Source organism: Sprattus sprattus (assembly GCF_963457725.1).
Source record: "Sprattus sprattus genome assembly, chromosome: 10".
In the NCBI taxonomy this organism is placed as follows: domain Eukaryota; kingdom Metazoa; phylum Chordata; class Actinopteri; order Clupeiformes; family Clupeidae; genus Sprattus; species Sprattus sprattus.
In genome coordinates this window covers 17,045,714-17,073,712 of record NC_137908.1, presented here as the reverse complement: position 1 = coordinate 17,073,712, position 27,999 = coordinate 17,045,714, and the positions used below count along the sequence as shown (strand labels likewise).

General features: G+C 45.0%; 1 protein-coding gene across 5 annotated transcripts; it reads right to left on the bottom strand.

The window, feature by feature from the left end:
- tns2b (tensin 2b) lies at positions 1-26,341 on the bottom strand. 5 transcript variants are annotated; one of them, XM_080846441.1, is made up of 26 exons: positions 25,963-26,341; positions 19,545-19,650; positions 19,380-19,417; positions 13,494-13,529; positions 13,322-13,368; positions 12,643-12,826; positions 12,474-12,524; positions 12,051-12,173; positions 11,667-11,731; positions 11,482-11,565; positions 11,173-11,285; positions 10,948-11,008; positions 10,512-10,587; positions 10,013-10,142; positions 9,738-9,803; positions 9,498-9,614; positions 7,996-9,387; positions 7,675-7,792; positions 6,330-7,441; positions 5,153-5,377; positions 4,059-4,136; positions 3,867-3,944; positions 3,523-3,691; positions 3,300-3,368; positions 2,664-2,696; positions 1-2,192 (listed from the first exon to the last, which is right to left on the bottom strand). In XM_080846441.1, exons 1-26 carry the CDS (start codon positions 26,077-26,079, stop codon positions 2,048-2,050), a joined length of 4,833 nt encoding a protein of 1,610 aa, XP_080702567.1. In that variant the 5' UTR covers positions 26,080-26,341; the 3' UTR covers positions 1-2,047. The 5 variants fall into 5 exon arrangements, with proteins under 5 accessions (XP_080702567.1, XP_080702568.1, XP_080702569.1 ...); XM_080846442.1 differs by having other exon boundaries at positions 3,300-3,356; XM_080846443.1 differs by lacking the exon at positions 2,664-2,696.
- Positions 26,342-27,999: the final 1,658 nt, after the last annotated feature.

The window sequence follows — 27,999 nt, the reverse complement described above, 5'->3', positions numbered from 1 at the left end:
GGAAACACAACTTAATTTTATTTTCTGCATTTCTTTCAAAAAATAGCATATACATTTTATTTTCACTTGAACTTCAAAAAAAAACAAAATGACTTGCAGTTGATGAAAATATATTACTTCTGTAAGGTATAAAGATCATCAGGCAAAACAATGAATTGTCCCATACAAAATGCTCAGCCATGGCCTACAATGTTTGAATTAAATATAAAAGCGCAACCCAAAGAGATTTGGCAGCATAGAAACACCTATTCTGTGGGTTGAATATGGAATCTGCAGTAACAAGAACCTTGGTCTTCTAAGTGACCCTTGTTTTTATTTCAAAGTGGAAGCTAGATTTGCATTTATTTCAGTGTTGTGTAATCCCCTCATTAGTATTACTTTATAAATACTGTGAAGAGTATCATTTCCCCCTTGTTTGGAACATATTACTACAGGGAGGTTCCCAAAAGACACAGAGACATTTTGTATTAGGGTCTAAAAAAAAAAATCGTTGGATTATCTTTAGATGTTCATTCACACATTTCATACCCATTTTGCAAATATTTTAAAAATATTTAATTATTTTATATATAAAAAAAGGGTAGTGATGGCTTTAGTTGCCTGAGAAGGTGTCATGTTAATTCACCATCTGTGCAGCCATTTCACTGGATTTGCCCCTGTATTTCTGAGCTAAAATGATTTTCTGAGCTAAAAATACATTTGCATTTTCATACCAAGCTAAAATCCAGAATCACTTTCTGAAACGCTCAGGATATATGCAGAAATACTCTTCTCCCAGTCTCAGGTCTGAAGCTGCCTCTATCAATGCCTCTGCATTAGTACCTGCAACACTCACTGACTGATACAGTCACATTCCATCAGACATACGCTGCATCATCTCCACTCCTCTGTTACCCTCAGACCAAAAGGACACTTGTGAGATTCCAAATAAGATAATACACTTGTCTTGTATTTTAATAGTGAGAAAAAAGAAACGCAGGACCCTTTCCCTCAACGACCACAAGATAATAAGAGCTTTAATGTAAAATGAATGTATTGCTTATTAAATATGCAGTCCCCATTTTCGGGTTTAGTAAAAGGCTGTTGATATTTGAGCTCAACAGCCAGTCAAATTACCCCCTTTCTTCTGTGCTGAAGTACCATGTTAATTAGCTGGGATGGTTTATGGCTTGGTCTGATTGGCTGGGGTGGTTTATGGCTTGGTCTGATAGGCTGGGGTGGTTTATGGCTTGGTCTGATTGGCTGGGGTGGTTTATGGCTTGGTCTGATAGGCTGGGGTGGTTTATGGCTTGGTTCGAGCCACTATATTTGTTTCCCATTTACAGAGGACTGTGTACCAACACTGGATTTTTGCAAACACTGAACGGACAACTAGAGGGCTGTGATCAGGAATCTGCAGACAAAAAGTGTACAGGAATAGTGTTGTGGACTGCACCTTAAACTGAGTAACTTTCGACAATATTTTTATTATGACTATGCCAATGTCATGGTCAGTATAAAAACAGCCTGAGGCTAAACAAACCTTTCGTCATTTAAGGTGTGGACCATACCCTGGACCATTTGCACTCACATTTTGGTTTTGGGTTGGTTTGGTTTGCTGTGTCACCTTGGTTTGCTTTGGACTATCTAGTGTATGTTTATGTGTGTTTATTCTCACCCCATAGTAAAATACTTAAAAAAAATACAATTTGAGAAATAAACTTCTGTGACACTGAGTGTCTGTGTGTGTGTGTGTGTGTGTGTGTCATCATGCATTATAGCAGCATCACAGCTCTTTCTATATATCTGTCTTTCAGTGTCTCCCCCTCATTAACCATTTCCCTCCCCTGTATAAGAAATTAACCCTACACTTTCCTCATTGTACTATTTGTATTCTTTCATGTCAGTTTCCACAGTAGAACAGAATCCTATGAACCCTTTTCTTAAACCTCTTACCCTCTCTCTCTGTCTCCTTCTCTGTTTGCTTCTGTCTCTCTCTCACACACACACACACACACACACACACACACACACACACACACAAACACACACACTATCTCTCCTTTTGCTATCTCCTGAGCTGTGGCCCCAGCATGACTTTGTTGATAAAGTTGACGATGGCCGTAGCAGGTTGCTCTGGGTCCATCTCGGCGAACAGGTGGCACACATTCTCTGACGAGCTACCTGTGCGCTTCGCCACAAAGCCAAACATCCTGTAACAGGAGAGAGAGGAGAGGCTAGTTCACCTCACTGAGTAATCCAAGCAAAGGACAGAGGGAGAGATGTGTTTGGGTAGACTGATGCAGTGATGGAATGATATCTGCAGTATGGTTTATGTTCGCAGGGGGAATTCATGTTGATGTTCTAGTGTCTGTTGGTAAGAACGACTCTCCGTTGCTTATTGATATAAACATTGTGATATTAGCTTTTGTAAACTGACGAAACATAAACATAAAAAACATAAATAGACGTATATGTATGGTATGTTATGTATATGATATGTTAGACTATGTATATGCTGGGTGGAATCCACATGTCCGTTGACATAAACTCAAGTCACACAGAAATTCAAACAAGCCAATGTGCACAGCCCTGATCATCAGTGTGAACATACAGTTACTGGGTGCCTTTGCACATACATTGTGGAACACATAAAGAACACAAACAGCATGATCGGCACTTACTTGGTAGAGGCATTATTATCGGCATTAGTCCACCTGAAGCACAGACAAAGAGACAGACAAGGCTAAGAACCACATGGACAAGCAAGAGAGTGGCAGAGGAGCAGCGGCTTAAGAAAGAGACGGGTGGGGAAATGTACATGGTTTACGGAGGGGAAAGAATGAAGCCACAGCAAAATTAGTGAATTAGTGGGAGAGAACACATTTGTGGTTGGCACACAGAATGTTTCCAACAGAGCAGACAAAAACGTCTGTTATCCTGTTGCACATTAAAAGGCAATGCACGCTACACGAAACCTCTCACTGGTCAGGCTACACAGAGCAGTACGCTTCAGGGCAGCTGTCATACACAAGCTTAAGCAGGTGAGCACTAATTATAAAGAAGAAGGCATATATAGACCTCGTTTATGCACTAAACATGACCGTATCAACCGTATCAGCTTCAAGGCCAATGGCTTGCAAAACAATGGCCAGCAGCACAGCTATCACACACAGTTCCTGGTATAGGAAATCCTGTATGGCCTTAGGTGCCAGAATTGCCTGGCTTCTTTGATGATATTAGTTGTATGCTGAATGCTGATATAGAGCACCTCCTACTGCTTGGCTTCTTAGATGATATGAGTTGTATGCTGAGATTACCTTTGATCCTGAGGGTCCACATTGCTGAAAGTCACACTGTTGATGGGGTAGTGCCTCCTGAAAAAGACTCTGGTGAGTAATCAACAATATTAGTAAGGGAAGAAGAAATGAGTTTCATTAGATTTATTGTTTTCAATTTTAATGTTTTTAGTATGTGTGTGCACATCTCTGTGATCGACTGAATGTGTGAGAGAGTATAAGATTGTGTGATTGGCTTATGTACCTGCGCTGGTTATCAGTGAGTGTTATGCCCTGGGCTGACACTTTAAAGTGGACCACCGTTGCTGTGGGGCGGGGCTCCTGACTCAGAGTGACCCTCGTTGCCTTGGAGATGGCCTGAGGTCCCGTCAAAGACTCCGTTTCCACGGAGTTCAGATAGAGGACGTTGCATGCTGCAGAGAGGAGGAGAACTGTGTGGTTACTGTGTTGATTCTCATCTCACAACAGAATGCTGATATAGAGCACCTCCTACTGTCTACAGAATGCATTGCACTAGTCTGGTTAATGTCCTAATTTTGGCTAACACACATGCCCTACATAAACATAGGGGCCATCACACAAACATACCTGCCCCTTGCTTTAATAAGTCTGCTGCTGTACTGGTATGAGTGCCACTCTGCTGTTCCTGTAGTTCTCCCACAAGATCTAAAAAAACAACAACAACAAATGATTTCACAAGTTACACATAGTACAAACTCATACACATAAAGAAAATTTTCCAACTTCCAGTGTGACAGGGTGGTGATGGGGGGAACAGACCTTTCTCTGGTATCCGCAAGGCACATGGAAGTGAGATGGGAGTGATGGAGTGCTGGTACACCAGGGCTGACAAGCTTCCTGTGAGAGGGTAGAGGGTAGAGGGAGAAAGAGTAGGAGAAGAGGTTTGTTTCAACCAGCAAACTGCAGATGCACTGGCACAGGAGCTAAAGGTGCTCCTCTCAAACACTATCATTCCCAAAGCAACAGTCTAAAAAAAGTTTTTGGTTGTTGTTGTAAAGATTGTTTTCTCCCCTGGCTCATTTGCACTTTAAAGCTGGTGGTGGCATCCCTACAGAGATAGACCTCAATAACTGTAAAGAAACTGTAGTTTAAGTTTATGTTTTCTTTATGTTCATAATCTTGTTTTTGAGATAAACAGACACTGTATCTCTGTAGGTGTATCTATGTAGGGATCCTTTCCATGTAGTCAGCCCCTTACAATTACATTATGAGCCTGTCAGGGGCTTTGACGCAGAGGCATGCCCCATGTGATTACATTGTACAGCCACTTTGTGGCTGCCGGTTATAGCATACTAACTTAATACTGGACTGCTTACGATCGTTAATTGTGCTTAGTAATATGTTTGGACCAAAAAAGATAGGGCCCAGGTTAGAAAAAATCCTGAGGTTTCCATATCTAACTGGTCACGTTTTTCCAGTGCTCAGTCAATGATGTAGAATTGAGATGTTTATTTCTTGAAATTCTCTTTGCACAGGCAAGACCTTCTGGCTGGCTATTATTGCTGTGTTCCCTGTTTGTCCTTCACAATCCTTTCAGTGATGAAGGTCATTCATTTCCCCCCACTCTTCCTCTTGTTATTTTTCTTCTGACCTTTATTTATGTGGCCTATATTCTTTTACTTATTATCCTGTATGACTCTGAGCGACCCTGAACCTTTGGCAAAACAGTGACCTTTTCTTTATCTAACCGACCTTATCCTCTGGACAAGAAAAACACTATTATCCAGCCCATTCATCCTCTAACCACTATTCATTGTGATCGCTATGCTCAACACTTCCTCTTCTCACTTCTCTTTTCTCAGTTACTCCTGCAGGTTATCCGTTCTATTTCTCTTCTTTGTCATCTTGCTTACCGAAGTAGGACTCATTCTGGCATCCCTTGATCTTCACACCACGGGGGCCTGTCTCAATTAGGAAGTGCCGGACAAGCTGTTCCAGGGGGTCACCCTTGTTGCCATGGTTGTTGACATTGGGTGGAGGGGTTGCTACTTTGAGGGCAAGCCCATAAGCACCTTGGAAGGAGTTACTGTCTCTAATCAGGAAAGAGCCTGGCTCTTTATCCTTTAGCACGGCAATGGCTGTGAAAAGAGAGAGGAGATTAGATGATGAATGATATAATATCTACATAAAATAATTATGATTAATGCTAATATACTATATTTATGTAAGCACACTGCCTAACCAGTTAACCTTCACTAGTTTGTAAGGGAACATTACTATAAAAGAAGTTGCACTTGATGTGGAGGTTGTGGAGGAGGAGCACATTAACCTAAAAAACAAATAGTAGTTACCCATGCTAATGAATGATATCACTTAAGCAGTAAATAGAGCATTTTAATGTTTTGGTAAGGTAAAGGTGAAATGGATGAAGTAACATGTTGACATTAATATTATTCTTATTATTATCATAAAACGTCACATTAAGTAATTAAGTATGAAGCTACACTGTGTGTGGTAGGGCAAAAAAAAAAAAAAAACAGTAAGTCTAAGGCTATTTATAGTATTTGCAGAAAGTAAAGTCAATTGTTAATATGAATATAAATATTTCTTGTTACATGAATTCCTTTTACTATACAAGGGCATTTCCACAGAGTACTGTTGCAGATGTTGACATAGATACAACAAAAGCTGTTGTAGGGCTTTACAACTCAGTTTTTCTCTCAACCTTACTTATTGACTTAGGGTTGCCCTTAATATGGCCTTAATATGGAGTAAGTCCAGGAAGGGAGAAGGATGGGACTGGATCATAGTGTATTATTACCTAACTATGTTTAAGGAGAGCAGAGTGTCTCAAGTGATACATGCATGTTTTAGATCCCTTGTTGGATTCATTATACAATGGTATTCATGTGTTCAGAATGTTGTCATGTTGATCCAATCCAGAGCAGTGAGACAACTGATTGAAAACACCTGATGAATTGTGTGATTACTTTAAACAACTGTGGTTAAGCTGAGAAAGATCTAAAAGTTACTTTATTCACAAGACCTGACTGAAGAAACATTGGCAGGCATACACAATGTTTTGCCTACCTTGATCCCTTGAGATGCCTGGCTTGTACCAGAACTTGGAGCTGTCCTGCACAAAATTGGCACTGACACGACTCCCTGAGTCCTCCCCTGCACTGTGGGCCACTGTGGCAGGTCGGCAGGCTGGGGGTGTCAGCTCACTGTGGGCCACTGTGGCAGGTCGGCAGGCTGGGGGTGTCAGCTCACTGACCGCGGGCGAGAAAGTGACATGCAGCTGGGACGTGGAACTCGAGGTGGAGCTCGAGGAGACAGAGGAGCTGGACAGGGCCCCAGTGGAGGCCCTGAGAGTGGAGGCCCTGTTGGGGGACCCCTGCAGGGCTGCGGGCCTGCGCTTCTCGGGCAGCGGGGGCTGCGGAGTGGAGCACGGGATGGTAATGGCTGTGTACCCCGTGTAGGGCACGTGGGGCACCGTGAGCAGCGGGTAGTAGTAGGAAGGCAGCGGGAAGGACGGGGTGGACTGTCCATCCGGGATGGGTGAAGGCGCCCTGAGGTCCCCGCAGCTGCTGCCCACCTCACTGGAGCAAGCATGTTCCATCTGTGGGGTCAGTCTCCTCCCATCGGGGACTACGCCCAATGAGGACAGGTCGGAGGAGGGGCAACGACCAGACGAGCAAACGGACGGCTGCGGTGTTGACGCCGGGGTGGATTCAGGGGTGGAGCTTGAGGTCGGGCTTGAGCGCAGCACCTGCACCTTGACGGAATCCGGGGATGGATTGTTCTGGAGGGTGGGACTGTCGGCCTTCACAGTGACTGTCTGGGGACAGGCGCTGGAGAGAGCGGGGATGGAGCGGAGCTCGCCAGAACTTGTTGACAATTCATTAGTGGATTCTTTGGCCGCGGTCTCTGGAGCAGCTGGCTGCTGTGAGTGGGAGCTCTGTCTCAGTGAACTCTCGCTGGGAGACGTGAAGTGTTTGCAGCTGCCTTGGACGCTTTTCTCCACAAGAACAGGGGCTGGATCTATTGCAACTCCACTAAGGGATTCTTTTTGCTGAGCTGCAGTTGGCTGAGGGCACTGGATTTGGTCCTGGACTGCTTTTGAGCCTTGAGAGGATGACAGCTGCTTGGAAGGCACTTTAGGAGTTGATCTCTGTTCTTCTTCATTACTTCCAGTAGAACTAAAATAACAAAGGACATTGATAAGATATCAATCATTTACCTTCAACTTGCCTACAATAAAACGTACTGTATACAAAATGTATGAGGAAGCAACTCCCTTCCACTTAAATATGATATGTAAAGACCAAGGACAAGGAGAGCAACAAATCAAATGAAGAAACTGAATAAGAATAAGGTGAGAGACGGATGAAAGATCAATGAAGTGGTCAGAAACAGGATGACAGAGATGTACCTGTGCTGCATGTGCTGTTGAGCCTCCAGGTTCCCATCCTGTGCTGTCTCTGAATCAGCAGATGGGTGAACTTCTCTGTTGGATGGCTGAGTATTTGAAGCCTTCTGATCAACCACATCTATATAAGGAAAGGGGTACAGAAATGGTCCACAGAGGAAAAATAGAAAAAGCCACAGAGAGTGTTTACTGATAGCTGATCAGAATAAAAGACATCACAATGACCACTGGCATACAAGAGGTAGAGCTTTATAAATAAGTCATAAGCTTTTTGGGATAACTATCAAGTAGCAACTAGTAGTAAAGGACTACTGTGAGATTCACCTGTAGTTTTGCTATGCTGGCTGACTTGGCTGTTAGTCCCAGCAGTGGGCCTCTGGCCCTGGTTGAGGCACCCCTCAATTTGGCCTGCTCTCTGTGGGGAAGGGGTGGCTGGCAGAGGGGAGGCAGTCCTCGACTGGCCCCCTGAACCGTAGCCGTGGCTCTCCCTGCTTGAAGGCGGCGAGGGTAGCACAGGGGAGCAGGGGCAGAGGGTCTGGGGGGTGTGGTAGCCGCTGCTGGAGCTGTGCGGGCTGGGGAAGGGACTGGGCATGCCGGATGGGGTCTGGGGCTGACCATCCTGCAGGCACAGGGGCAAATCGTGGGCCTGGGGCGAGTGGCAGTGTCTGTATGAGGCCATTGCTGAGTGACGGCGCCAGAACTCCGCCTCCTGCTCCCTCTCCCACAGGGACTCTGCCTCCCTGTCCCAAACTGGATGTCCCTCCCTTCTATACCCAAACCTCACCTCCCGAGCCCAGGGATGGCTCTCTGATTGGCTGGGGCCAAGGCGGAGTAGAGTGGGCTCCTCCCGCCGCAGACGGGAGCAGTCTGGGCACGGGCAGGAGGTGGACGCTGTCGTGCTGAACCTCAGCTCGTGGTACGGGCTCGGGGGCAGCGATTGGTGCAGGGAACGAGGGGGAGGGACTGCTGCATGAGAGTGAGAGGGATACGGGTAGAGAGAACACACCTCCCCCGGGCAGTAACTCCTAGGAGAGGTCGGGAGTGTGTGCGCATGGGGGTGTGAGTGTGGATGGTGCGAGAGAGAAAGAGGGACTCCCACTCCCTGAGCCGGATAGGAGTAATGCGGCCTGGACGGTGCCTGGCTGCAGGAGCGGTGCAGACAGCGCCCTCTGTCCCACAGGAGGTCCGGGTGTGACAGACAGGGCTCCAGCAGGGGAGGGGGAGAGGTCCTGCTGACGGGAAGCGTGTGGTGCTTCAGGGGTTGGCCCTTGGAGGCCGGGTCGCGCCTGTCCATGTAGTGTCCATTGGTTGTGCAGCTGGGATGGGGACTGCAAGGAGGCCGTGGGGAACACGTCCGTGAGCAGCAGGAGTGCTCTGCTGGCCTGCGGGGGGAGCTCTCCCCGTCATCCAGAATAGCTGTCTCCCTATCCCTCTCCCGCTCCTTCACTCCCTCCACCTCTCCCAGCAGGAGCTCCAGAGCCAGGCGCTCTTGATGCGCAGGGGTGGGTGGAGGGGGAGGAAGGTCCCCCAGGTGGTTGGTAAGGGCAGGCGGGTGTCCTGATGCTGGGGTTGAGCAGACAGACAGAGGCTGGGGTCGAGCTGGAGGCTGAGCTGGGGAGCTGGGGCTGGAGGGGCATCCGTTGGAGCCTGGTGCACGGCGCTTCTTCACTTGGGCATACAGACTACCATCTAGAGGACCCCGGGTGTGAGCAATATCTGTGCAAGGGGAGAGAACAGGGGTTATAGAGAACTTAAGAGCTTGATGTATGTAAGTGTGTGTGTGTGTGTGTGTGTGTGTGTGTGTGTGCATGTGTTTGTTTGTTTACCCTCTGCGCTGTCCTGATGGTACATGTTAAAGTTCTCATAGGAGTCCCATCGCACCACAGGATCTGATGTGTGATAGTCAACCTTCACGCTGGGGTCATTCTTCTGACACTCTCGACCTGCCCATGACACAAAGGGTACACAGTGAGGACACACATGCAAAGAATCCCATGCTAAAACAAACACACGTATTGTAGGTTGACAGAGTAATGACTTGGGGTGTTGATAATACAGGTGAGCACCTCCAACACGCTCCGGGCCATACGAAAAGACAAACTCCACAGTGGCATCAGAGGGGAAACGGTTATCTATAGACAGTCAGAGAGAGAGAGAGAGAGAGAGAGAGAGAGAGATAGAGAGATTCAAACTAATTAAAGCCTTTCGTTCATCCATTTTCATCAATATCTATAAACATCTACATATTTCAATGTGCATTCAATGACAATGCATCTGTAAATACAGGTTTTATGTATGTACATGTGTTCAGCTTTATGCTAGTGTAAGCATGTATATGTACCTGTGCAGGCTTGGTCCAACTCTTCTTTGCCAAACCAAAGCTGGGCTCCGTGAACTGTGCATGTGTGGAACTGTACCCTAAAGACACAGTCTCGGCCATATCCATTCATGTGCCGATGATAACATTTCACCTAGAGAGAAAACATCACAGAGATGAACCGAAACACCAAAATATATTTAAAAATCAATTTGTTTTTGTATTTCTTAAGCTAGCTAGAGGGCTTGCTAACTGATGTATTTTGTATACTCCATATATATTTACTGTATACTTTTTGGCTTGCTCTTCGTTTTTTTTGGCAGGGTTTGGCAGGGTTTCAGACCCAGAGCAACTATGTAGTGAATATCCTGGGCAGCTACTGAGAACACCAGGTCTGTTTATCGCTCCTGCATAATGTCACTTTAAAGTCATGTACTGTTTACTCGTTTCATTTAACAACATTTGTGTTAGCGACAGAGAGGCCTTTGGTGCAGAGGGTATGGCAACTGAGCATCTCTCTTACCATGATGTCCCCTTTCAGCAGTAGTGCTTGCTCTATGGTCACACACACAGACCTGTTCCTGGTGCCCTGCACATCACTGCACACAGACAGACACACATACACACACTGTTATGCACACTGAAGTGGAGCACCTTAAACAGTCATTCAAAACCGACTGCGCATAGTATCTCAGGTACACTTGGACACAGAAAGTAAAGCACACAGGGATCTGTTCCATGTACAGGGTTACGCACAGGAAAACAAACAAGGTTATGCAAAGTCAAACATACAGGGTTACATACCGTCAAGAACACTAAAAATACATTTGAAAACGAGCACACATAAAACATTACAAGTATTGTCAGTATGTACTTGTGTAATTGTGAAGTATTATCAGTATGTACTTGTGAGTATGCATCTTAGAAATAATCCACAGTTCAGCATATTACAAACTTACTATATCCCAGAGGTATAAACCAACTGGAGAGACTGGTAGATCTTCAGGAAAGGGGTATAACCTGAGAAGGAAAGCAAATGGAGATAAAATTATTATTTTTCGATCATCTTTCATCTTCTGTCTATCTAAGAGCAAATCATGACTGGCAGCTCCATGACAGAGTCTGTCTCCTGATAAAGGACACCTCCAGCTATGGCAGCTGAGCCCAGTCCCAATGTTAGTTACCTCCTCCGGTCTGGAAGTCTGGCAGAGAGGGGATCAGGACCTGGTGCAGGAACAGAGGACTGCTGTTCATCTTAATGCTGCCAGACAGAAGGCCACCAAAGTAGTAAATATACCTGAGAGATGGAGAGAGAAGGAGAGTGTGAGGGAGAGCCAAAGAGTAGGTGGGATGAGAGAGAAAAAATGCCTAAGAGAGAGAAAGATAGGGCCCACTTTCCACTGAAAAGGTCAGCCTTTACACGATCAGGTGTTAAACTGTCAGACGGGCACAAAACATAAAAGGTCAAGTGATAGTTATTCAGGGACAAGTACCTGTTTTGAGAAGGCTGGAGAAAGGGAGAGATCTTATCCTCGCAGAACTTCCTCATGGCTACAGTGGACAGAGCCTGGTCAGCCCTGTGGATACCAACACATAAAAAGTGTTTCTACCAACTCGGGGACACTTGGGAAACTCATTACAATGCTTCAGGTTAGATAGCTAAAAATGAGAACCATACCCTGCAGAGATCTTACTGTAGTGCATGTAGGCTGCCACAATCACCCCTGTCTTTCCTTTGTTACCCTGTAAGATAATGACAATGAGATAGTGAACCAAGTATATGATATATTACTATATAATACGTGTTTGATAACCCTATAACATACTAATCCATCTTTCTTTACAACAAATACATTGAAGAATTAAAACAAAGGTGGCAATTACTTCAACAGAAAATACCGTAATTCAATTTTTTTTTTTAATGAAAGGTGTCAGATAGAGCATACATCTAAGTAAAAGTCAGTACAATTCTAAAGGCTCATCGTCAACATCAAAACTGTATGCTCAGCTCTCAAAAACTGAAAGACCACAGAAATGAAAGAAGAAGAGTTTAACCCCTGACCTTGCAGTGCAGGACCACCACATGCTGGGGGTCAGATGCCAGCCAGCTCTCCATGGCTTTGCACACGGCACAGATCTTATCCAGCGGAGGGGCGTGCAGGTCCGGCCAGCCGAACTCGTGCACCTGGGAGAGGACGGGAACAGTGGGGTTGGTAAGGGCAAATGGGTTGGGTCAGAATGGGTGGGTCAGAATGGGCGCTGGTTGTACATCTCATAGGAAAAACACAAATGTGTAGCTCCACCATGGTCATGCAGGTTCCCAGAGACAGGCAATGGTTATATCAAGATGAAACACGATTTCATTACTGCTTTGAACTAGTTTGTACAGAATGCACACTTTCATTGTGCTTATACAGCTGTCCTGTAAAAAGGCATTAGAGTAGACAGAATGAATGAATGTATATATGTTTTATCAAGATCATACCTTGGGATTTAGTCTGTTGATGTCATGGCGCTTTTCAGACAGATTGAGGAGCTGTTACGAAATCAGAATAGAAAAACAGACATTACCAGACATGTTACTTTACTGGGTTTTGATAACTGTTCAAGAAGGCAATGTTGCTACAGATCAAAATTATGAATCTTGGACCAACCAAGAACTTGTCCTGGTGTTTGGACTTCAGCATGGCAGCTACTTCCTTTAAGTTCCTGCAGTAACGCTCTTCGTCCAGGTCGGGCAGGAAGAAGACGGAGATGATCCTCTCCGTGATGTAGGTGAGGTCAAAGTCATAGTGCCTCTCCATGACCCGTTCCATCACACAGTCCTCGCTGTCACTCCTGGGTTCCGAGAAAAGACAGCGAGACCACCTCACCGTCAGTTCACTTCACCTCAGGTAATCTGACAGGTAATCGCAAACACTCTACTTCCCTCTTAAGCCCTCAGGTGACCCCATAGGATATGAGCAGACAACCCACCTGAACAGACAACCCACCTGAACAGACAACCCACCTGAAAAGACAACCCACCTGAACAGACAACCCACCTGAACAGACAACCCACCTGAACAGACAACCCACCTGAACAGACAACCCACCTGAACAGACAACTCACCTGAACAGACAACCCACCTGAACAGACAACCCACCTGAACAGACAACCCACCTGAACAGACAACCCACCTGAACAGACAACCCACCTGAACAGACAACCCACCTGAACAGACAACCCACCTGAACAGACAACTCACCTGAACAGACAACCCACCTGAACAGACAACCCACCTGAACAGACAACCCACCTGAACAGACAACCCACCTGAACAGACAACTCACCTGAACAGACAACTTTTTGATTTCTGGGCCGCTGGCTTGACTGAGCCCTGCAGGGAAATCAGACAGAAGGTCATCTCAGGAATGCTACCCCAAACAAAGCCCAATCAGAAGGACATCAACAGCTCATATAAGATACTTGTTTTCCAGGTGACTTCAGGTCAAACAAACTCACCCGTTGCTCAGACGGAGGCACACAGGAGGATGGGGCCTATGTGGAGAAAAGAGGATGAGAGTGAAAAACCATCAAAAAAAGGGGAAAATCCACAGACATTCAGTATTTTAAGACACCAGGGGATTGTGTGTTATCTGACAACATTCTCAGGTTAAGCGTGCAACCAGAAAATTGAGGGATAGAGACAGATATAGGACAGGAAAAACAGGGCACAACAGCTGGCCTAGAGGAAATATGAATCACAACTTGTCAGACAGATTTATCCAGCATGCCTTCACACAGCAGATATGAGTGGAACTCTAAACTGTACACTGATGGCACACATGCATGCATGACATGTACGGGGGTGGGGGGTTGTACGTGGGAAAGGTTGCAGGATTACCAACCATTTCTAAAACAACTCAAAATCCTTGCCTCCTGAAGGCTAGTCTCGATGGAGGACTGGCAGGAAAATGTAGAAGGTACGGCTTCATTCATTCTCAGTTCATTTTCAACATGCATCCAGTCAACATTTTGCAAACTCTCAGGTAATGTCAAAGTCACATCTCCCCCACAAGACTACCAAATATACAGACTTTACGTGTTTGAAAATCACAAGATCCTAAACTTTTTAGGGCTTTTCTCTCACGATGGATACATTGATAATAGAAGATCACTGTAGACTGATCCCACAAATGTGAAAACATTAACATGAATGGATGAGCTCAAACAGCTGTGCCTGAGTGATTGTCTTTTGATTTAATTTCTTTTCAATCTTAAAAATTGAACACAGTTTTGAATGAAATGAAATAATGGAAGGGACAGTCTACATTGTGTAGCTGTAAAACCCTTTTTGGGGTTATGATGGGTATTCAACTGAACCTAAAGAATTTGACAGGGTTTTACTTGGGGAATAATAGCAGGCCCCTAAATCTCTCTGTCTGTTTCTCTCACTCTCTCTCTCACACACACACACACACACACACACACACACACACACACACACACACACACACACACACACGCGCGCTCATACAAACACACACATATAAACATATAAGATAATTATACCCCCCCCGAGTCAATTATACAGGCGTTTCCTGAACACACACCAACTACCACTCTTTTCCTTCACTTCCTCTATCTTTCTGTCTCCCTCTCTCGCTTTCTCTTGTCCTCTCAAACTAAAATGTACAAATACAAACAACAGTTATGTAAATCGAACAGGGATTTTAATTAAACTACAGTATGGGAGTACATTAATACAGATCTTTCATCTCTGTGTTATTGTGTGTCTGTTCTGGCGATTGTTTACATAGAGAAACGCCACACTTGATAAGAGCCTGGCTCAGCAACACAAAATGCCATATGTGTTTGTGTGTGTGTGTGTGTGTGTGTGTGTGTGTGTGTGTGTGTGTGTCTATATATAACAGTCCAGAATTTGTTCCTACTTTTTATGTCCATGTTTGTATGTGTGTGTGTGTGTGTGTGAGTGTAAGTATGTGTGTGTCTGTGTGTGTGCATGTTATCGTGTGTGTGTGTGTGTGTGTGTGTGTGTGTGTGCATGTTATCGTGTGTGTGTGTGTGTGTGTGTGCATGTTATCGTGTGTGTGTGTGTGTGTGTGTGTGTGTGTGTGTGTGCGCATGCACGTGAATGTGGAGACAGAGAGACTAATTGGGATCCTAACCGGGTGAATGAGAGGGCAGTCCTAAGACGTCTACCCAGACTTCTCCTCAGATGAATGAGCTTCTCCTCAAAGAGCCATCATTAGCGCCGTTAACACGCAAGAACAGAGAGAATGCATAGCTGCGCAAGGAGAGAGAGAGAGAGAGAGATGGAGAGAGAGAGGGAGACATAAAGAGGGAGAGAGAGATAGAGAAGGAGAGAGAGAGGGGAGAAAGGAAGTGAGAGAGAGAGGGAGAGAGAGAGAGGGAGAGATAAGTGTTCAGATAGATATTCTGGCACCGATCCCATGCCGGGTCAGTGAGCACCTACATATGAAAAATTCACGTAGCTGCTTTCAGAACCAACCTGAGTTTCAGCAGTGACATGCAGTGTGACAGACAGTAATGTATTCAATTAGGCTTATAAAATGGCAGGGTTAAAGACTGACAGCAGAATGGATAAAAAGTGCATTTGTCTGATAGAGCTAACACGCCCTACCTCCTCTTCTCCTGTCTTTCACTCTCTGCTTTTCTCTCATGCTCTCTATCCAGCGGCAATCGGCAATTACTGTTAACAGAGGAACTGATGATGGCAGATGAAAGGATTCCTCCTTCTCTCAACCTCCTAATCTTTCCATGTCTTATCCTATCTTCTCTCTCTCTCTCTCTCTCTCTCTCTCTCTCTCTCTCTCTCTCTCTCTCTCTCTCTCTCTCTCTCTCTCTCTCTCTCTCTCTCTCTCTCTCTCTCTCTCTCTCTCTCTCTCTCTCTCTCTCTCTTCCCTTAGTGTCCTATGGTTTTACAGAGTGCCTCTGGGTCTTCACCAGCTCATTACGACCCATGCGGACATGTGGCTCCGTTCAGTCACCACAGCCCACATTTCGCCCGTGTGTTGGTTGAAGCTCAAGTCCACTTAGAGAGGTGCCAGTCTTTAAGAGGAGTCCCCGGAGGAACATCTCGCCACGGCCTACTGTTAGCCACATCAAACGAGCGCCACTTAAGCCACAGCTGTCCGAGCCCAGCCACTGCAGCAACCGCTCTCTTACAGCCAGGCTCCACACTCCGACTGGCGCAGTGAGACATAAGTCTACTACTATATACTACGACACCATGGCAGGTCTGTGTATTAGTAGAGTTGCCACAGTGTGCAAGAGAGACATAGAGATTCTATTTTCTGCCCTTGCCCTTTTCATTTTTCACTGCAGACAACGAGGGGTGACGCTCCCCCTTGGGTGCTGTCCCCTTTCTTTCTTTGCCGACCAACACGAGAGGAGCGCGAGTGTCAGCCTGAGTGAGCAGAGACGGAACGCAGAGCGGAGGCGACATCGTGACCAGTCGGGCACCAGAAACCCCATGCTGAACACAAGCCCCCAACCTCCCACTCCAGCACCCAACACAACTCAACGCCCCCATCAGTCTTATATTAAAAACGACTGAACTCACACAAACATGGAGTCAGCCTCGTGTAAGGGAGGTTACTGGGGGTAATTCAGGTCACTCCTTGTATATTTGTTTCTGATGTGGCACCTATACAGTGAGTCGGATTAAGGCCGCAATCTTTTTTCAATGGTGCTTGCCTAGTCCAGCCAAGCAACACTTAAGATAACACGCCCACATACTCTTTGCCCCCTGCACCAAAATAAACAAGGGAACACAGAAAAAAAAGAGACAAGGATATTTTCATGCACAGAGAAAATGTGAGAGAGAGAAAGAGAGGAAGAGAGAGGCAGACAGTGTGGGTATGTGAAAAGGAAAGAGAGAGAGAGAGAGAGAGACAGACAGTGAGGGGGGTGGGGGGAGAACAGCTGAAGCATCCCTTTGCCTAGACACTGGAATCTCAGCAGGATTTAAGGAACTATTTTGATGGATATCAAAATGTTAATTTTAGTTTGTCAGCTGGTTGGTTTGTATAATGCTTTCTCTAAATGTTGCCTTTATTTTGAGACGTGTCCTTCACAACACACGCGAGCATGCTATGTTCAACACACGCAAGCATGCTATGTTCAACACTTCAGCCCATGTTACCTTACATGTCAGTACGCTCAAAACAGCAGTGCTCTGCTCTGCACCACTCAATCTTAACTATACCAGTGCAAGTCGCTACCCACCCCAGTCTGTACTTTACACTGACACTGGCTCCTTCTCCTAACTAAAGTACACATAACATCTCATTAGTAACATGGGGTGATATCGCTTACTTTAAGTGATTTAGCCAGTATTCCTGTCAACAAAAAAACCTCTGCATGATAAACAAACAAATGCTTATTAAACATATCATTATATTATATGCATTGTGGGAAATGTGGTCTGTGTCCATTCGTTAAGGCCACACAGGAAATGAAGAGAGGCTGTGTAATTACTTCACTGTGTGCCTCCATTTATTGCTTCCTCTCACAGCGGGCAAGTCAGTGGCGCGCTGTGGCCCCGGCGTCAATGCTCCAGGGAACGCTGGCTTGTGTTCCAGTGGCACCACTCGGGTGATTGCCCGGAGGAGGGGACGCGATAGGATACTGACGGCGGTGACCACAGCACAACTGCACAACTGTCATCAATGCGGGAATACCGGCTGCCAGGCAGCCACGTTTGGATGACTTCCATGGGTCTGCATTAAGCTGCTCTGAGTCGCGACTCCACACAGGAGAGGAGAAGTTATATTTAAACTCTTCCCTCAGTTTTCTCTCTCTCTCTCTCTCTCTCTCTCTCTCTCTCTCTTTTTCGTTCGCTGGGTGCTGTTAAGAGAGGGAACTAAGAGGATGTAAACACTCTACAAATCGTGTTTTTGAGTGTTCTACAGACAGAAACACACATAAACGCACAAGACATGTTCCAGAGATTCAAGATAGCGGTCAACATACTCAATAATCCTATGTGTTATTTCCAAAAGCTCACGAAAACAACCAGATGACAGACCGAAATGCTTCTCACCCCTGAGCCACAAAACATGTCAACCCACACTTGAACTGCAATTCACCCACAAGTTGAGATTCACTCACAAACCACATCTATTATTGATAAAGTCCAATAAGTATTTTGCACTTGAAGTCCAACGACTAAATAACAGTAGCCCAAACCACATACTGTGCAATCGTTAAATCCAAACCAAACTGCTTTGACATATTCATTCGATTAAACCCCAGTGTTAGATCGGAGCCAGACTTTAGCTCCTCGCTCTTACCTCTCAGAGATCGGCCAGTGATCCTGTTTCACCACACTCCAGTCACCACACTCTGTCTGCACCAGTGGGGAGAACAATCTGGCAAGCTACTATCTCTCTCTCTCTTCCCCCACTTTTCTCTCTCTCTTTCTCACTCTCTATCTCTCTCTTATCCTCGGACCCACCCCCAGAGGGCAGGGAAAACTGCGTCAGAAGAGGCAGAGACAGTGGTGCAGGAAGACGACAGAGCACGACAGAGGGGCACCAGAGAGTGCCTGCCTAACAGAGCCGGTGCTACACACTAGCTGACCAGCTGCCCTGTGTGTGTGCATGTGCGTGCATGTGTGTGGGCATGTGTGTGTGTGTGTGTGTGTGTGTGTGTGTGCATTTGTGTATCTGACCACGAGAGAATCATATTGATGGCATCTCGGGTGTGATCGTTATTTCTATAAATACACACTTAACATCCCTGATATGACTTACCCCAGCGCTTGTGTGTGTGTGAGTGTGCGTGTGTGTGTGTGTGGCTGAGGGAGTGTATCGATGTATGGGGGAGGTGAGGACAGTTATATGGTAATCCAACAACATTGTTGTGAGCCAGGGTCCATTTCTATGTCACTAAAACTAAATCCCTTTCAAAAGGAAAGTCGGGCAACCAACAGCTGGAACAGATGAAGACCCCACCAACAAAGCTTTGCTTTACCCAGATTAATTTGTGGAAGACTTTAAAAATTGTAATATGTGGGACAAAGACAGAAGAGGATTGTTTTTTGTTTTTGTTAACATCTATTATTTTGGGTAGGACAGAGTGAGGGTTGACCTCATTTGAGGTGAGGTAAGTCAATTTGAATTCAGTTTAATGTCTTCAGCAAATGAGATTGAAGGACCCTGGCTAAAGCCCGAAGCAGCTGTGTTTATGGTTTCAGGTTGCATATAATAGAACTTGTCAGGCTAATCCTACTGCTACACTGCTTTACTGTACATAATCATCATAAATCTAAAAGCAATGACATTTATAGTACATGTATATGTGAATGTGAAATGTGTGTGTGTCTGTGTGTGTGTCTGTGTTTGTACAGGAAAGCCTTACCTTTGCTTCACATCTCCTATGGACAGCAATTTTACAATCTAAAGTAGAAAAAGATAGGATAGCGGGGTAAATTCGAATTGACACATACATAATCTCACAAATGCACAAATATTGAGGTAAGCGTGTGTGTGTTGGTATGTTGGTATGTTAAAGGGGGAAGCTAACCTTTACAAAAGAATCCATGGCTGTCTATGGTCTGCTTGCACACTCCACAGTGGTGTTTCTTCTTGAAGTTTTTCTCTTTGAAGTTATGAGGCCCAACCTTGCCCAACTACAACAGAAGCAATACAGCACCCATGAGACTCATCTTAGTGTCAAGAAACCATCCTGGAAAAAATCACTAGTTTTAGTTTTCACATTCATCTCTTAATACATACATTTTTTTGTGGAACATTTAAACAAGCATTTCCAACTCTGGTCTTGATATGGGCACTGTAACAAAACAGTGAAATAGGGTATTCAGAAAGGGACATTCACCGCCAATTAACGATGGCAGTGGGACTCCGCAGCTTCTATGAGAGCTGACCCCCACACAGTTTCTGCTCATGAACTGGTCTAGTATGACGGGGTGCAAGCAAACCACTGGTGAATGAGCACTGTGTGTGTGCTTACTCACGTGGCCCCAATCCCTTTATTCAGTGCACCCTACAAGGCAGTCTTAGTGACTGCAGCGTCAAGGCCTTCATCCCTCAAACCCAATGGACATGTGGTCCTCTGACATTGGTTTTGGGAATGCTTGAAGAATTTGCTAATGGAAAATATGACCATTTGTCAGAGAACCTAGATCTATTAAATGCCTGTGTGTGTGTGTGTGTGTGTGTGTGTGTGTGTGTGTGTGTGTGCTCTTGTGTGAGTGTATGTGTTTGTGCTCTATATAAATTGTGCGTTTATGTTTCCTTTCAGTGATGTTCCATGTTCTATTTTAGCTCTCTCTGTCTCTACCTCTCCCTCACCCGAACACACACACACACACACACACAGACACACACACACACACACTCACACACAAACCTAACGTCACATCGATCTTGTAGCATCCCCATTACCAGCCTGGCAAAACCTTAGAAGCAAACCTCCCAACTTGAGCAGCTCTTCCCCATACGTAAACACATTGGCTCGGATTACAGCCAGAACCTGACTGCAAAGGTGGAGCGGTAAAACACAACAAGGAAGGGAAAATGGGGAAAGGGAGAGGGAGTGGTGACTAAAAGTCTGCGTCAAGGAGGCTTCGGAGGCAGGGGAGAGGGAGCGAGTTTGGCCGGCTTTCCTTTTTTCCCCTCTCGCCCGCGTCAGCGTGGTGTAGATGTTTGCACAGCTGCCATGGGGATGGAGAAGCAAAGAGCAGAGAGGAGCACAATGCCCACTCCACTCCACACACACACACACACACACACAGCGCTGTGGGCAAAGTGGCACTGCCAACAACAAGCACTGCCAGCACTGGGTACACTTAGTCATGGCTAAAAGGGATCTATGTCCTAAATGAGGAGGCTCACAGATAAACTGTGACATGTTGCAACCAGATGCTTTGGCTTTTCCCTTTTCCCGCATTTAAACAACGGATACTTACCAAAGCCAGGATAGGTGACAGATTTCCCTTTTTAACACCCTCTGTTATATTATGGTATTAGTGGATGAGGTACATTGGTGACATTCACACATCTGGATGGGAATGGTGGTAAATCGTGAAGGAGGGAACAGACATGCTCTGTTCTTGTGAGATGTCGTTTTATGAAACAGCTCACAGTAATGTCTCGGTCAGGAAATAAACATTACATGGCTATGGGTGTGTATGTGCACTGGATCAGGAATGTGTGAAGACTGTAAGAAAGGTCTTGTGTGCAATAACTGGGGGGAGAAGACAGGGTATGTTAAAGTGTGACTATGTTTGACTGAATGTGTGTGTGTGTGTGTGTGTGTGTGTGTGTGTGTGTGAGTGAGTGAGTGAGTGAGAGAGAGAGAGAGAGAGAGAGAGAGAGAGAGAGAGAGCGAGAGAGAGGGTTGTGGGTGAAAATACAAAGATGTATGGACCAGAGGACTGCAGGTGTGTGGGTGTGTTTGTTTATAGAAAGTGACAATGACTTGTGTGAGGAATACGCTGTATGCACAGAACACTCTCCTTATTCAGAGCAACCTGCCAGCACTGAGACTACATTACCCATGAACACACACATCCAAAACCAATATCTATTATACATCATAATAACCCTCAATGAATATCTCTGTCTTTATCTCTTTCATCCTGTAATCGAAAGAGGCTGAATTTTCAAGGCCATAAAACAACATTGGCAACAAAACAGATATAATGCTTCAGAGGCATTGGAGCTAAAGACATGGACGTGTTAATTTGCGTGGGCTCATTCTAATGGAAAACAACTGTAAAATTGATTTGCTGATTGATCTACTCCTAACTGCCCCGGGTGTACTTTTGCTGGTCTTCATTTGTGAGTTGGAGTGATTCTGAGAGTGTATCTGTGTGTGTGTGTGTGTGTGTGTGTGTGTGTATGTGTGTGTGTGTGTGTGTGTGTATGTATATGTGAGAGAGAGAGGGAGAGAGAGAGAGAGAGAGAGAGAGAGAGAGAGAGAATAATTTGTTACGTGTTGAGTTCCTGCCAATAAATACAAAGTGAGTGGGTTGTACAGCACAGTAACAATAACTTAGGCAGTACTACACCATCATCATGCTTATCTGCCTTTTCTTTATATCACATTTCACTACTGTTTGAAATTAAAGTTTCTAAATATGGAATGCATTTGTCTGCCTATCCTTTGTCTCTGCTGCAGGTCTCCCTATGTCTCATTCTGACCTACGATTTCTCTCACCACTGATTAGGTTAGGAGCGCTAATCAGGTTCACAAGGTCTACGCACACAGTCACTAAAGTATCTAATGTCACTTTTTTCTTTGAGAAAAGTGCAACTGGAATTTTAGTTTGTTTCTCTGACCACATATCACATATCACTGGAAAGCAATTTGCCTACATGAATTGTATCCCAAACTCTTTAAGTATATACTCTATTAACTTTAAGCAGTCTGCAGTTGAGACTTCTCTGATGGATAAAGGCAAATCAATGTCATGTATGATCACCCTTGAAAGCCAATTTACCCACTATTTTACGTTGCAAACCAGAGGGCTGACACGAGCTATTAAATACAATTCTTATATAATGTTTAATTATATGATTATAGCTGACTACTTATGATGAATGTGGATTACACAAGGGTAGACACACACACAAAGAGTTAGAGAGAGAGAGAGAGAGAGAGAGAGAGAGAGAGAGAGAGAGAGAGAGAGAGAGAGAGAGAGAGAATACCTAATGATATCCTGACACTAATGGAAAAGACAAATCCTCCCACAAAAATGTTTTAGTCTTGGTAATTTGATTTCATGTGTGTCTTGTGGGCTAAAATGCACCACAGAACATTCACATATTCACAGTCAAACTTGATGTCAAACAAAATAGAGGACATTCAGCTTTATTCCCGCATGTTCTCAATTTGTGAGCAGTTTGCCTAATGCAATCCCCGCAGGAGAAAATTAGGCACCTTATATAAGAACTACAAAGTTATTTGGAAACTCAGATGATTCCTTAGAGTGACTACCTAAGTGAAACGACGTCTTGCACCTATACACATTCTTGCCTATACTAATACAAACACCGTCCATCTGTGGCAGGGTTAAGGGGTATTTTGAACATTATCCAGTTCGCAGAATCTCAGGCGTACTTAGATCATAACGGGGAATTGACAGAACTCTTCAGATGACGCTGGTAGGCTACAACCCAGTGAAAGCTAGATTCTGTCGAAAACGTACCTTACCGAATCGAAAATAGATCCATGTTGTCTAACGGAAAGAAGGGAGCAAACTATTGCCTAACATCAGTTGCAAATAAAAATGAATACAGCATCTCTGAGCTAATACAAATCTTTGAATCATAGCTTTTCCTAACAAACTCCCAAGCCAGTCATTTCAAACAAACGCCATTAATGCACCACAAACACGGGTTAAGTCTTACCTTACTCATCGCTATTTTTATCTGGTGAGTTGCTCTTCAGCTAATGTTATGAGTCCACGTGCAAGTTCAAGTATCTGCGAAAGGATGCGGAGTTTGCAGGACGCTCAAAGCCATTGGTGAAACCTCAGTGGTCAAAAACCTAATTTCCCCCTCAGACCCGCAGGCGGAGCCACATGCCCAGTGAACGTTCCAGTGTCTAGACTCCCCGAAAGCCACTAATCATTGGTCAGTTTTCTAAGGGCGGTGCATTTCAACTGGCGACCATAGCGTTCTTGTCATGCTCTGATCATCACTTGGCAATGTGATGCTCGGTTAGAACCAGTGGCTTCTTAAGAGGTGTGGGTGCTTCGAGTATTTGGTCTGGTTCAACTAAATTGTAGGCCTACTAGACACCGAATAAAAATATTCAAACAGTACTACATATTCATAAAGATACCAAATTCTCCCTCTCTCTCTCTCTCTCTTACACACACACACATACGCACACCACACTACATTACACTGCAGTAGTAATCTGATTGGAATGTTTTAAAGCGGATTGAAAAATGTTAATTGCTTGTATCCTCTAATCAGTCCCTCCAGGATTTTTGTGATACATTGTGGGTTGCAAATTTGACTTGTTACCGCAATATTTTTGCAAACGTCATTGAATTTCTACGTTATAGGCCTATGCGTTTGATGTTTTGAGCGTAAATATCACCACCATTAAAATGCAATTTTTGAGAATCCCTACAGCAAATTCAATGACCTTTGGCACCAACAAACCCTGGCAAGATCTTGGATGCCCTTTATGTGGTATTAACCAGAGGTTTTCGACCAGTGGTCCACGGCCCCCTGGTGGTCCGTGGAGGTGTTGACCATCCATTCAATCATGTATTTTCACTGTAGGAATCACAATTTTTGTAACAATTGAGGTCCGCCTTTATCAAAATTCAGGTCGCTGGGTCCATTGAAAACCCTTTAGTAATTCTTATAATACATTCTCCAAGCCTCTATTTATGGATATCTGATCTACATCTGCGGATGATGAAAAACTATTGTCTTTGACACAATGCCATTTTACATCTGACTGCATATACTGTTTAGAATAAATTGTATACAAATAATATGAGGATGTGAAATATATCTGTGGCCTTCAATTGTGCCCCTAACAAAGGTTAAACTAGACATTCTGAAGCTGACAAAACAGGAGTGTCAGGACTCCAATAAAAAGATGAATTATGTGTCCCGCACCCTTCGAAATTGAGTTCACTCTTCTGGTATTTCTCTCCCGCAGACTCTGAAATACTCCCCTTACAAGAACAAAGAAAGAAATTCACGAGTCATTAAATGGATGGAATGAATTTGATGGCTATGAAACAGTTTGGATATATAGCCCTTCCAACGTTCGTCCCCAGTGTCTGAAAAGCATGATGTTTTGAGTGTGAGTGTGTTTCTGTGTGTGAGTGTGTGTGTGTGTGTGTGTGTGTGTGTGTGTGTGTGTGTGTGTCTGTGTTTAGGTTGAACACTGACAAGTATTGCCGTTGACTCTGAAGCAGAGGAGCCATAATTCCTGGCCCATGAAATAGTAACTCTCTCTTTCTTACACACACACACTCACACACACACACACACACACACACACACACACACACACACACACACACACAAACACACAGAGAAACACACACACACACACACACACACACACACATTCACTCACTAAACATTCCGGCTAGGAAGAGACAGGAGCAGGTGGGAAGCCTGAGGTATGCTCCCACCGTCCTGGAATCCAGTGTATTTATATCTCCATAAGAGTGAGACTGAAGGGACACTACCAAAGCCACCAGAGGAAACATGTTTGAAGTCACACGTGTGCTGGTGAACCATAAGCCATGAGGGATACCATATCACAGGGCGAGTTAGTGCTGTGGACATGCCTGCTTTTTTAAGGACAGACTGTGCTGCTCTTTTTGATTGGAGATTTCCACGCTAGCTTAACATCACTGTTTGTATGGTATCACACATTGGTTTTCAGTTGCCAAACACAAGTTTCCAAACAGTTGCTAAACAAAGTTTAGTAGCCAAACAAGTCTCTTATGCGGCGCATATGCAGTCTACCAGAAAGACAGACTGGGACACACATCCTTGCAAATGAGAGCCAATGGTCATAGCTGAGCAAAACACTTCTTAACATCCACTAGACCTACACATACAGGCATGTACACTCCAAAAGTTAAGGTACCTCTGACCTCGTCCTCTATCATTGTTTTCTCATTTAGTTTCGTGTCCCATAAATCATATGTCTATAAAGGCTTAGTGACAGAGATAAATAGCTAGGGAGACAGAAAAGGCCATTCCTAAAAATGTCAATGGGTTTAAAAAGAAGGGATAAAAAAAGACCCTCAACTGCATTTGTGATGGTCAACATTACTGCATCTGGCCATTTATGAACAGTACCAAACCACAAAGGTTAACCTGTCGCATCTACAGCAAAAGATCTGACAGTTGGTCGATGACAGTGATGATAATTCACTGATGACATGAGGAAATTTAAACACTGTCTCTCGAGACCCAGCACGGCTTACCTCAGCTAGGCTAAGGATCTCGGGGCAGTCCTCTGAGCAGTCCCTGGTCTTCGGGGGTCCCGCTGGTGCAGCACCCCTCTCCTTCACACACCATTGTCCACTCTGAGCACAACCCATAGCTCCTAGGATCCTCCGTCAACTTCTTCCGATCTTCTTCTTTGTCCCCTCTTTTTTTTCCCTCCTTTGTCTCCAGTTCCTCCTGGTGAACCAGTCCTGCGCTCCCTCTCTCTCTCTCCCCGTCCTTCACGGAGAAGCGGATCCAGAGATCTCCCCCTCGTTCCCTGCTCCTCTCGCACTGCTCTCCACACCCTCGCTGCTCCTCTGTGGCTCTCTGGGTTTCTCTGGCTGTCAGGAGAGAGCTGAGGAACCCTACTCCCGCTCCCCCTCACTCCCCTGCCCCTCGCTCCCTGGGTGTCCGCACGGTCTTAAACCACACACACACTCACACACACACACACACTCACTCACACAGCTGTTTCTGTCAGATGATGTCAGGCCTATCCACCCTGTTTGGCGCTCCTTACTCCATAGGGGACCATTAGAGCAGCACCGCTCTCTCTTTCTCCCACTCAGATGCACGTATGTCCACATGCAAACATCCAAAATCCCACTGCCCTCTTCTCAGCTGCAATTAGTTCTACATTCCTCATCATTGAAAAATGTAGGAATCATGGATGAATCAGCCTGTCTTCCACTCTCATCCACACACACCACAGTAATTTAGTTAGTGGCTCTATGATTATTATTATTAACACAGGCAGAACTGACTGACTGACAGACAGAAAGAAAGAAAAAGGAAGACTTAACATACGGACAAAGTTGCTTAAAAGCAAGGGTGAAAGGGAGTGAGTAAAGATCCTATTGGAGGCACTGGATATATTGGTCTCCACTATTCCACCACAATACAATATAATCTTTCTTTCACCGCACACAGAGAACAATGATTCTCCCTGTTAGAGGGCCTTTAGATGTGCCCAACACAGGCCAGCTCTGACCACAAGAGTCTCTGTCAGGCTGCAGCCTTGAGTGCACGCTGTCTACAGTAAACCGGAAAATAGCAGTCCTCAAAAAGCCTGCGGGGAGGACAAATGGTAACAATGAGCTCTTTCTGCGCTATCACTTTAATCCGCTGCCCAAAGTTCTGCAGGCAAAGACCATGGCCATCAGTGAGAGAGAAAAACTCAAGCTCAGAGATCTTCATTGAAAGGGCTGAAAACATGTCTGAAGGACAGCTCTCTGCCCAGCATTCCCTTCACTCAATGGCCTGCATGACAACTGGACCACCAGTGAGCAGCAACTGCAGTTCTGCTATGAAAACAAAACCAATATATGTTTGCACACACACATACAAATACACACCAGACACACAGGCAACAGTACAATATTTTAATGATATGTATGTGTCCTGCACAGACATTTATACATAGAAGTAATGCACTTGAGACTATTTACAACCAGAAGTCTACACTGTCTCACACTAACACCATCTGTCACAGGAGATGCTTTTCCCACTCAGGGAATACTGCTTACACATAACCTTCGCATCTGTTCTGTCTGGTGTACGCACACACATTCTCATGCGGGGGGGCTGGACAACAGAGGGAAGAGAGGGGGTTCAGAGGGGATTTGTAGTGCTGGCACTCCTCACTCCAACTCCCTGAGCAATAGCAAGTTTTGGCCATTTCTGGATACATCAGGGTCCATTCCAAGTTCACGCCTTATACAGACACCATGTTTATAACTAATAGTAAGTCTTCTATAAACACCACTGTTCCCTTCTGAATGATATGAAACAGATGAGCCATAATGAGATGAGCTAGCATGATTAGCCTTGACACTGCACACAACCTGAGGTCCATGCTCATCTATTATTGCAACACTCAGCTAATGGACAACAGTAGCCCAGCGTGGGTAAGGAGGGGGTCTTGAGTTGCCGGCAAGGCAGCTGAACAAGCATGGAGTTCTCTCAGGCAAGGAGATTGTTCATGGCGTCTCTCCTCCTGAGCTTCCCACAGCTACAAAAACACGACTGCAGGG

What these genes read in the sequence shown, in the direction of transcription:
- tns2b (XM_080846441.1), bottom strand. Translation starts at nt 26,079, where the DNA reads ATGGGTTGTGCTCAGAGTGGACAATGGTGTGTGAAGGAGAGGGGTGCT. An exon ending in CCAGCATAGCAAAACTACAG is followed by an intron (nt 7,793 to 7,995) that starts GTGAATCTCACA and finishes TTCCTTATATAG; the next exon opens with ATGTGGTTGATCAGAAGGCT. An exon ending in CAACAGCACATGCAGCACAG is followed by an intron (nt 7,442 to 7,674) that starts GTACATCTCTGT and finishes TTGTTATTTTAG; the next exon opens with TTCTACTGGAAGTAATGAAG.